At 34.4% G+C, this 12,134-nt stretch overlaps 1 protein-coding gene across 6 annotated transcripts in view; it reads left to right on the forward strand.

Annotated features, from left to right (window-relative positions):
• Nucleotides 1–11,723, forward strand: part of LOC142344917 (uncharacterized) — a 38,488-nt gene extending 26,765 nt beyond the window's left edge. For 5 of the 6 annotated variants that reach the window (XM_075396987.1, XM_075396989.1, XM_075396988.1 and 2 more), the window contains exons 4-7: nucleotides 3,020–3,306; nucleotides 6,191–6,289; nucleotides 10,619–10,684; nucleotides 11,183–11,723. In XM_075396987.1, coding sequence (XP_075253102.1) covers nucleotides 3,020–3,306; nucleotides 6,191–6,289; nucleotides 10,619–10,684; nucleotides 11,183–11,268 — 538 coding nt within the window. In that variant the 3' untranslated portion in view covers nucleotides 11,269–11,723. The remainder of the gene's footprint in view (nucleotides 1–3,019; nucleotides 3,307–6,190; nucleotides 6,290–10,618; nucleotides 10,685–11,182) is intronic. The other variant, XM_075396985.1, reaches the window with a different exon arrangement.
• The last annotated feature ends 411 nt before the right edge of the window (nucleotides 11,724–12,134 follow it).

A 12,134-nucleotide genomic window follows, 5' to 3' on the forward strand; every position in this document is an offset into this window, starting at 1 on the left:
TTCCCTGGTTTAAAAACCGACTTATGGAAAAGCCTACAACGAGTGCTGTGGTATTGACTAAAATTGAACGGCCGACTTTGTACTTAAAGTCCAGCAAAAATCTTTTCTTGAGTCGATCAAACGCAAAAGTTATTTTGTGTTTTTGACAAATCTGTTTTTTTTTAAGTTTTCCAATTATGCGGCAAGACTCTGGTCAACTGGCCAACGTCAGTGATACACACGTCCCTATTAACTCAAATCGGAATTTTGGCCAACAATTGAGATCACATTCTGCCCCCCCCCCCCCCCCCCCCCCCCCCCCAGTGTTTCTATGCCCCCCAATTACAATATATGTATCATTATATACTACCTCACTATGTAAAAAAATAGTGCGACTGGGGGCTCAAAAGTTATATGCCCACTAAGCTGAGGAGGAGTGGGGGGACAGAATAGCTCGCAATTTTGATTAATTTTTATATCAATTCAATTAATCGGTTTACGAAACAACTAAATAGTAAATAACCAAGGCGGCTCAGCAAGAAAAGCCCAAGTATTTTTCAAAAAAAATTGTGTATGAACGATAAGATAGCCTCCAAAGCAAATAACTCAGTGGAGTAAAAAATGATGCATTAGATTGATGAGATATGCCGATATTAAGCAAGCGAGTCAAGACGAACAGCAAAATCAAACAACAACAACAACAACAAACATTAATTACACCAAAAACTTTTTGTCAGTTTTAAAAAGCTAAATGTAATAACAAATTCAACATGCCGTCAGATGAACCTGAAAGTAAACAAATTAACTTATAAATCACCAGAAAATATATGGACCAGTCCATAAAATGGTTTGTTAACAATCAGACAAAAAAGAACAAAAACAGTAAAGTTAAAAAATTGGCTTATTTTTTTAAAACAATTAAGTTCAAAGAAATTAAAACCATTAGAAATCAAGTAAAATAACCCAAAAGTTTGCGATTACCAATGCCTCTATAGAAGGGCATTAGGACCTGCCCTTATTCATTTCTTTAAGCGGCTAAAAAGAACAACAAAAAACAACAAACAAAAACTCAATTGAAACTTGCAAGAAAACGCTGTCAAAACCGTCAAGCCATATTTCGGTCCTCAAAATATATTCGTTTGCGCCTTCTTCAAACACCGAGAATGTAGTATTTGGCCATCTTTTAGTGAGACTAGGTAAGTAGACAAAAAAGAGAAAAGAGCAAAATTATTAATAATTTTGATTTTTTTTTCGAAACAAAAAAGTCATGAAAAACAATAATTACAAAGCGAAATATTTAAATAGGGTCGTTTATTCATTCAAAAGAATTTTTTGAGACCTGCAATTATCCAGAATAATTCATGAGTCTACAAAAAGAACGTCAAACATGACAAAAATCAAATTAATTTACTTTTTTTTAAAAAAACCCGTGTCGGATTCAGTAAGGTCATAACTCATTCTTTAAAAAAATAGAATTTGGGACATCAATCCCTTTTGACGCCTTCCCTTTACACCCATAATGTCATTTTTGACCTGTAACTAACGAGATTAAGTACCAAAAAGAAAAATAAAAAGAACAAACTTGCGAAGTTAAAAAGTTTTTTTATTTTTAGTTTTGGAAAACGATTGTTTTCAAAGCCATGAAAGCCATCAGCTATCTACTAATATCAGAATATCGGCTCAGCTATTCTTTCATAAAAAGCCAGTGAAACCTATCACTATACAGGAAATTTCATACAACTGAAATGACAAAGTAAAAATGACAGTTAAAGACAAAATTAAAAAATTCAATTAATTTCTTGAAGAAAGAAGTGTCGAGGCCGTTAAAACGAAAATCTATATCTTTAAGAATTTCAATATGTTCAATTGTGTTTCATTTTGAACGCTAATAATGTGATATGAGAACTTTGAGTAATGTGATGATGTGACTAGAAAACGTGAAAAACTGGCAAACTTCTAAAAACAAAAAAAATCTGAAATCTAGTAGTATCAAAGCCAGAAAACAACATCTTCAGGCTTAAAAATGCAATCGAGACTAAATTTCAAATCAGTAGAATGAAGAAGCATTCTTTCTTTGCTGACACTAAGCTGCAAGTTGACCAAATTAAGAAAAAAGTAGGAAAATTCTTTATGCCATTATTTATTTAAAAATCAATTATTTTTAAAAGTTGGATCGATCATAATTTTTCAAGTAAAAAACTAAATGCATTTGCTTGGAGCTGCTTAGGAAGCCAATTGGACCTATCAATCCTGACCTTTTATTTGATATGTTCTGTTCTTTATTATTAAAAAAAGGTATTTTTTCAAAAAAAAGACCGACTGATTGCAATCCGAAATCTTTTTAGATTGTAACAGTCCAAGATTGGCCCAAAACTAGCTCTGCCAATGCTTATTGTCCGTTAGGAGCTATTGATTTTTCGAATATTGTAGATATAGATAATTTGTTCGTTGAAAACTCAAAAAAAAATTCTGCATTTTTGATAAAAAACGAGTAAAGCTGGCAAAAAACGGCAAAGTTTTAATTACAGAGCACTCTCAGCGGAAGTTGATGTAGGAATAGCCCCCTTCAGAGTCTACAAAAGTTGTATTAGTGTTGTTTGGGGGTGTAGTGCCGGCAAATTTTATCAAGATGGACTAAAGTAGCTTATTTCGTGCACCAAAATTGACGAAAAATTAGGCAAAAATTAGGCGAAAATGTGAATAAAACAACGTGAATTCACTTTTTTCAGAAGTTTAAACCTCGATAACTCCCTGTAGAAAACGAAAATTAAAAAAATCTTTTCAATTCCATGTTCTACGTTGGACGAGCTTTCTAATGATACCAGTCTCAACTCTCTACGATGAACATATTGATCGGCGAAAATTGACTGAACAAAAAAAACCCATTTGAGTATACAGTTCCCCCCCCCCTTCCCTCAAGAGGGGTCGGAACAAGGATGTCAACAGATTCCATTATTATTTAATTTTTTTATCAATTCAATTAATCGGTTTACTAAACAACTAAATAGTAATAAAATCAGTTGTAACTTTTTCTTTGTAGCCACACACCCTCTGACCTGTCAAGTGGAAAGCGAAGCAGTAGTGGCTCAAGACCACGATCATACACAGCTTCCTCTTCTGCCTCTGGAGCCCAAAAACAAGGCAGTGACGTCAAAGACAACCAGTCCACAAAATCCTCCTCACATAGCAGACAGCACAGCAATGGAGGGGGAGTAGGAGGGTATACCTCTAATGGTAGTAATGGGGGCACACATAAGAAGAAGGGCAGTAATTCATATGACACGGCGTCACTATCAAGCTGTGGAAGCAATCAGAGCAGAAATTCAGGTGCTTACTCGATTTCGACATAATTATGTTAATATAATTTGTTTCTGCATGATGCAAGATATCTCACAGTAGTGTGTTTAAAAAGCTCTTTACGAGATTGCAACTTGCACGATCTTAGCATAACTAGATATCCAGGGTCGAAAAATTATCTCAAATTTATGTAAGAAATGCGCGGAAATGCGCGGAGAATTCAGCTCCTTTGTTATATAAATGCAGCGTATTTCTTACAAACTGTTAATTATTATTGAGAGATAAAAATATAAACTGTAAGGAATTCAGGTATCCGTGCTAAAAAGCACTTTGTTATGAATTTACTGGTTTCGACCAGGGTTTTCGCAAAAAAAGTAATCTAATTTTTGATTTTTGTCTATATTTGACGCTTTATTGTAGACGCAACGCGTAATCTGAAAAATTACAGGTCTCATGCGTTTCAGTTGGACGAATAAACGAACCGATTTAATTTTTTTGTGTATCTAATGGCCTTCTTGTCTTTGAAAGTAATTGTTTTCGAAAAATACAAAATACTAAATTTTGCATTTTTTCTCTTTTTGTCTAGTTAATACCTATTCCCTTCAAAGAGAGGTCGCATACCACATTTCTGGCGTTCAAGGAAGGCTCAATTTAACATATTTTGGGAAGCAAGATATGGTTTTACGGCTTTTTGTTTGTTGTCTCTATTTGTTGTCGTTTTTAAACACATAACAAATTTGACGATGTCAGCTGATAATGCCCTTCTGTAGAGGCGTATCATAAACATGTTGGATGTTTTCAATTGCTATTTAATGGTTTACTTGGTGGTTGCTTAGAATTTAATTGTTTTTAATTTTATAAGCCAATGTTTTTTTTAACTTGGCGGTTTTTTGTTCTTTTCTGTTTTATTGTTACCGAGCCTAATTATGGAGTCGTCCATAACCTTTCTAGTGGAGTACAAGTTATTTATGTAAGAAATACGGAGAATTCAGCTCCTTTGTTATATAAATGCAGCGTATTTCTTACAAACTGTTAATTATTATTGAGAGATAAAAATATAAACTGTAAGGAATTCAGGTATCCGTGCTAAAAAGCACTTTGCTTATTTGAGATCAGCGCTGCAGTTTAAGAGCATTTTTTCAACGTTTCAGCTCATTTCAGCGTATTATTATGTGAGGGTTTTGAGCTGAACTTTTGAAAAAACTTAGCGAATTTCAGCGCATTAAGCGTATTTTTTATATAATTTGTGAATAGTTTCTGTGCAATCATTTTATTCCTCATATAAAATCTGCGTGTTAAGCTAAATTCTTATATAGTTGCTGCAAATTGTGTAGATTTTGTACATAATATATGCGCATTCTGCGCATTTCCTACAAAATAATGAATTGGTGCTGACATTTCAAAAAGAGAATCAAAAACTTTTAATCAGAAATTTTACCAAGACTTGATTAAATAATCCAAGATTTATAACGTAAACTGCAGGAACTGTCTGTCCTAACCTACATCATCATAATGACAACTAATTCGCTTTCATTGGATAAAATTGTTTTTCAATGAAGCGAATTTTCAATTATCTGAGCTAAAATTTGCTGAGAAAGATCCTTGTTGCGAAAGTTTTAAGATATGTATGAAATTCTATAATTAGTTTCTGCATAATATAGGAGAACGATATAGAGCGTAGATAGCTTCTTTAAGATGTCCTTTTATTACTATCCTGACATTTCAGGCTACTCTATACATCCATCATTACTTTTTTTCTGTGACTTCGAGCACTAATTTCGTATAAGACTTTCAAGTGGCGCCAACAATTCAGCCATGATTGGGTTAATTGTAATTATTTGCTCTGAAAATTCGTTTCAATCGTTTGTGCAAACGTCTCAAGGATAACGAATTTCAATATTTTAAACTCTAACGTCCCGGAATGGAGTCTCAGAGGTTTACAGCGATCAATCAGCACATTTCAGGAGTAAAACTTAATTCAATTCTGAGACATTGCATCTCCAGAATATTGTCGGTTTCTCTTTGTGCAGTTTTTTTTTCATTATGATTATATTGGGGTCTTAGAGTTCGCACAGACTAACTTTATTCTGTATAGTCTGAAAATTTCTCAAACCCCGAAATGAAGTCTGAGCAAGATAACACCATACTTTTGTAGCTTATAAATAGTAATAATAATAATAGCAGTATACATACTTCTTTATCACAGTTACCACAAAACACATTTAGCTTAGTGTTTACGACTTGCTACGCAAATTAAATGTACAAGTACCCACGCGGAAGTTCGAATCGCATATGAAGCAAATATTGTTGGCTGGAGTTAAGCTGAACATATTATTTTTCATGCAGTCAATTTTACTCAAAAATGAGAGTGGCCAGTGTAAATTGTGACATGAACAGAGTAGTGGCCATCCTAAAAAAAATATGTCTCTAGGCTGATTCAGCGCTGATTTGCTCTGCCACTAACCTCCGAGATGCATATTTACATATAAATGTGAAACCATTGTTTAATCATCTCTCGTTTCGATAACGATAGTTGCATATCTTAGCTGTGAAATCACACGTTAATGCTCAATTAACACTCTGAAATCTGCTTTGTTATTAGAGTAAGAGTTTATAACACTCTATTATCACCGCTGTTACAATATAGACAGTGGCGAAAAAGAATGTGATAAACTTGTAGTCTAATCACGGCAACAGTGTGATTAAGTTAAGCAACTATTGTAATCGCAATGACAGTTGATTACAAACGTGACCACACGGCTGTTATCGCCCTCTCAAAGATATTCAACAATTCGGCTTCGCTTCGAAGTTTGAGAACTTCTCGCTGGCGACAACAACCGTGTGATAATATCCATTATTCTACCCTGAGGTAACCAAACGGCTTCAATTATTCAATTCAGTTTCTTGTGTTTAGACTACTCTTTCCTGGCCTGTGAGGGGAAGGGTGAGTTTGTTGTGGAGAAAGAGAGCAAGACCCTTGTTTTGGCCACCACAGCCCGATCGCTCACACCTCGTAAGTAGAACACCTCCAATGACACGAACACAGTTTTTAGACCGAAATAAATAATAGTTTCCAATGTTTTATAACATAACGACTATCTTCATTCTTTTCAGACTAACCATAACGATAGCTTTCTTAGTCTCAAAAATTGAAATTACAAAAACTTTTCAGAAAAAATATTTTTTAAATTGGATTTTGCTACTGGTTTTGGCCTTGTTATCAAATCAATTGTTATGCTTCATTTAAAAAGTATAAGAATAGAGTAGATGCCTAATTTTTTCGGAAAAAAAAACATATGAGCATCCGCTGCCTAAGTAAGATCAACCATATTGACTGACTGAATAACAATATTTTGCAATGAATAAATGATCAAAAAAAGCTTAAAAATTCGAATTTTTGGCACATTGCAACTCCTTCATCTTCGCCTATCTCAGCGAGAATCAAAAATAAAGGGATCTTTAAATTTACTGTTAAAAGGTTGAATGATGATAACCTCATGTACATTTTTCATGAGATAAGCTTAATATAGCTTTACAAGAAGCTCTAAGTGTTCAACGTACAGTTGTCTAGAGAGATGAATCCTTGAGGAACAAGAAAGAACGAGAGAATGAATTATAAGAGATTCCCAAGCTCTAGAGCGTTAGAGCACTTTGTGTAACGGTTAGCACACCAAGCTTGCAGCCAAAAGTTACTGAATACAGTAGTTGTCCATTTTGAAAGTAGTTGAGCGTACACCCTAACAATTAATAACTGAAAAAATAATGAAAATAACTGCTCGTTTATTTTCCATGAAGGCATGCACAAATATACCGGAAGACTTGCAAATATATACATGCACATACAACCGTTTTTAAGCAAGTTAGTGCCAAAAACACAGTACTGTTGTTCACGGTTATTCCTGTCTAGAGAAAAAACAGTTTTCGGAAAAGGGACAAAAATTTTTCCCTACAAAACTTCAAACCTATATTTGTTAATTTATGTTGTAGTTTCTCGAGTTTTTCTTTTTGTAATCGTTACTGCTGCGTAAAATTTAAAAATATTGTTTTATTGACAAAAAACATATTTTAATTTTTTTTGGCATTTTACTGTGACCACAAAGAAGAAGCAGCGACGAGAGTAGATTTTTAGTTGTCCCTTTTTGTCACTAAATAAAAGTTTTTCTCATTTCAAAATAGACATTTGCTCTCTCAACAAACCTAAATTAAACCATGCCATGACCGGTGACGAAAATTATTCCTTCACGTTGCAAAAGTGAGATATTGCAGCGACCATATTCAATTACCCTTCTTGATTGATACACTTCTTTTTTTTATAATGAGATTCTTTGCTGATATCTTGTGACTATCTTCCAATTAATTATATTTCCTTAAGGGCTCCAATTTAAATCACGATCTTGTGACGGAAAGAGACCTGAAAGGTTTTCCTGAACTAAACTTATTTTGTTCATTGTCTGTACATTTCCTAGTTTTTTCCCATGGTAGAATTTATGTGACTAGCCTTCAATTTTGCACATATGTTGGCTGTAACAGTTGTATTAAAAAATCAGAAACCTCGTATTGTTTTTTTAAAAAAAGCTACCATGTTAATTTTATCGTACCCAAATAAAACCGATATTTTTTTTAAAAAAACGTAATTATTGCACGGTAGTGTAATAGAATTGTAATTTTATTTTAATTTTTCTAGTTTTCTAGTTTATTCTGCAATTGTACTAATTTTTTTTATCATTTTTCGAAAACGAATGTTGCACAGATAGCAACCATGCTGGCTGAGTTCTATCAATAAAAATTAGTTCTGCTTTCCGAAAAAAATGCATGTGATTTTCCCAGTGATTGTTGAAATTTGATCAAATTAGACAGCTTATGTGGAATGTTCATAGCATAAAAAGAATATCTAAGACAGTAAACGTTCTAATCAGCATTTTATCATGTCTTGTACAATCGATGAGGCGGCACTGCTGGCATCTATTTATATCAATATTTTTTGAAGAAGCTAAAAGATATAAAACCGTTTTTGAGAGGTTAACTTAATCACAATAACTAACCAGTTATTTACGCATTGCAACAATAACAACAGAAATCAGCTGATTTAACAATCTTTTTTAACAAATAAATCTTTTCAACAATCTTTTTTATCATAAGCACCCAAATTCTGTCAGTAAAGATTTATTTAAACCGTTATAATGTTAATGAAATTATCATCTCAAATGTATTTCTCATGACAAACCAGTGCCCTTTCATTCAATTTAAATTGCAAATATTTGATCAATTCCGTTTGTGCCCCCCCCCCCCACCCCACCCCACCCCCCAGTATGTTATGCGCCCCCAGTTACAGAGCGCGTGCTATTACACAGAAATTCATTATATAAAAACATGGCACGCACGTCTGGGGGTGCAAATAATATTGCACCCACTAAGTTGGGGGGGGGGGGGGGGAGGAATAAAAAATATCCCAAAAATTTGTGGAATTTGGCGACCACGGACTAAAATATTTTATAATTACCAATAATTATAATCATTCCTTTATCACCATATCCTACTCTGTGAGGGCTTTTTAAATGTTTAAAGATAGGCTTGGTGGAATGAAATGGGTAAAATGGAGAAAATGGTCCAATTTTATTTGGTACGGGGCGCTGGCTCGAAAGTACTAATACCCCCCCCCCCCCCCCCAATGTTGACAATTAGTGTCTTTAGTTTTACCATATAGGTGCTGTGTCCTTTTCTGTTTATTTATTTTTGTGTTTGTGTGTTGATTTCAGCTTTAGAAATTGGTGGGTTACCGTATGTAATCACAACACTCTATCCTTTCCTTCTCATAATTCAAACTCCCATTATTTCTGCTATTTCTAGCAAAATGTGAATGAACACATAGCCATCACTAGCAAAATTTGCTGAACCAATTAACATTCCCACTGCTTTCACAAATTAACAGAAAACTGATTTTGCAAATTGACTTTAGATTAGAATTGTTTTTCTAAAGCTTGTTTCTGTATTTCTAATCCTTTTTATTATCGAAAGCACGACCAATTCTTCCGAGAGAAATAATCTTTGCGGCTTTTTTTTCATAATGATTAATTGAAATACCGAATTGAGTACCGAAGGTCAAGTCAATACCAGTACTGGGCAAATCTAATCGCGAGTCTAGGTATCAGTACTGATTCGGAGCTATGATCAAAACACATTTTAGACTTGTAAGTCTTGTACAAGTCTTGGCCAAGTCTTGGCAAGTCACATAATCCAAGTAATGGCAGTCAAAAATAGACGAAAAACGTCAAAAATGGACAAAAAAACGTCAAAATAGCTGATTTCGTACTACATGCCCTCGGGCCATCAACGGAACCCTTCCCGTGTTACCCGTTTTTCCATTGTTCTCTAAGTCCGACATTTGGGAAATCTGAAAATTAAAAAAAAAATTGGCGATTTCGGCCCTTTTGGGCGGTATTTGGGCTGAAAACTGATGAACTTGGCTGAAAACTGGTTGAAAAACCATTAATATGACCTGCTTTGACCCCCGGGGAGCTATTTGATCAATTTTATGCCTCCGGGGTGTTTTCAAAGCACCTGGGGAAAGAATTAAGAACTAGCTGGCTCAGAAATAACCCCGAAATCGTGGCACGTTTCAATTTTTTTTTTTGACATTCGGAGTTTTCATTCAAAATTTTTTAAGTTCGTTTTTTTGGGAATCAAATTGCAAGTATTACCCAAGTCTTGGCCAAGACTTTCCAGACTTTTAAGACTTGTATTAAGGGTTGAAAATGGTATAAGACTTGGATTTAGACTTGCCTAGTACTGATTTAGACTTGGAGTTCGGTACGTGTATGCCATGTGTAAAATTTCAATCTCTGATTAATGTTTAGAAAAATTTACGGATCACGCAAGTAAACGGAAGGGTTCAAATTCTTCGAATTTTGAATTGAAAATTTTAATTAAAACTACTAATAACTCCCAGCGAAATGAAGCTTGACACACCTGACCAAGACTTGCCAAATTTTTGATGTATTAAAAAAACTTGCGATGCTTTATCGGGAACTTGAGAACCTGCGACTCTCGTTACCAATTGTCGTAATCTTGTTAAGTTCCTATAGATAGGCGGTTCGAACCCGAGCTAGGTCAAACTGTTTTGCACTTTATAACTGCTTTGTCTCTTGCAAAAATTTTTGAATTTTGTGCATACCTTGATGGTTTCGTACCTAGTACCATATCAAGATTTTGAAATGATTTGATATGCTATAGTATGTTTCTTATCAAGGTTATCAAGTTTTGTTTCTCTGGGTCGAATTAAATTAGTAACATTTATAGCCAAGCTAAAAAATATTCAATGACAATAGTATGGAATTTGTTTCAGCTGATGACCTGAAGAGCAACGTACAAGGATACGAGAGGACAGAAGGAAAAACTGTCGTCAAAACAGGTTCGAAATTCCCAGTTGAATTACCGATGGCCTATCCGATTATTTAAAAATCAGGGGAAACACTGAGAAGTTGTGGGTTTTCAGCATTGGGTATTTTTCCCTAACTTTATTATTCCAGCGCTGAAATCTGCTCAGGTGTTAGGAGCTATATGCTACCCTGGATTTTTTTTGTCGAGTCAATTTTGGTCGATCGATATCTTTTAACGATGTGACTTTTTTGTCTAGTTATCTGGACGAAAAAGCCATATCATCAGAGTAGAATTTCTGTTAAATTTTTGCAAAAAAAGGAAGCGCAATTTTAAAGAATCGATTTTTATCGCCATTATTAACAATAAACATTGATTTCCTAAGCGTGGGCTCTAACGTTATGAAAATACTTGGTGAAGTCTACGTGCGGGGGGGGTAATAATCCAGGGCCCTAGTTGTCGTACTGCGGTCAAACTCTTTAAATGGATAAGCGCCAGTTTCAGGTGATTTACCAAATTGATTTTATTTCAGTGAAGAAGTTGTCGATAAAGAAAATTCAATCGCAGCCACCGAGCTCCCTCACCAGTCCTGTGAGCAGCGCATTCCTCACCCCGTGAACACTGACACTTTACAAACAAAAAAATAAACAAACAAACAAACAAAGACGTGCAAACGAAACAGCATTCGTACCACTGGATTAAAAACCCTCTCGCAGCTAACTTCATAACTCAAGTGCAAGTCTCAATCGCCCGCCCGCCTCTGATAAACTGGTGTAAAATGTGCAAAATAAAAAAAAACTCCAAATTTATTTAAAATTGTCATTTAAGTTGCTCTTAACGATTAAACAGCCTTTTAAATTATTTTTTAAATAAATAATTTATTTATGTCGCAATTTAAAGCAATTGTTTAAAATTTCAAATTTCAAAAGAAATATCAAATTGATATGAATGTAAATTTTTTTAAAAAAATAATTTAAAGTATTTTTGGGAGAGAATATAATTCATTTGGTATAAATGGAATGATGAGTTTTTTTGCATTTTAGAATTTAAAATTTTACTGCTGCCTTAAACACTCGTCAGATTTAGTTGATATCAATTATTGAAAGTCTTCAGCTTAACTCGAAGATTCTTGATATAGAAAAAATGGTCGAAACCTTTACGACTTTTGTATGACCGGAGCCAGATTTTCAGAAGCCAGAACCGACATGATAACCGGATCAAACCTAAAAACTTTTTGGAAAATTTGAGTCCAGTTTAATGAGCAATATTTTAAAATGCCAGTTGAAAAGTTCCCCGCCTCATATCCCAGACCGATAATAATTATGTCCAGAACATAAATGAACGCACGAAAAAAGCATTCAAATTTCAGTAGACTTGAAACATCGAAAAACGCACGAAAATCTGAACATCAATGCACAAGAGACAAGTGAACGCAATGAAGTCTGGACAATCTGCAACGTTCTGGACTCAGACATCTTTGGACT

The sequence above is a fragment of the Convolutriloba macropyga genome, chromosome 8 (assembly GCF_964194025.1).
Source record: "Convolutriloba macropyga chromosome 8, txConMacr16.3, whole genome shotgun sequence".
Classification (NCBI taxonomy): Eukaryota; Metazoa; Xenacoelomorpha; order Acoela; family Convolutidae; genus Convolutriloba; species Convolutriloba macropyga.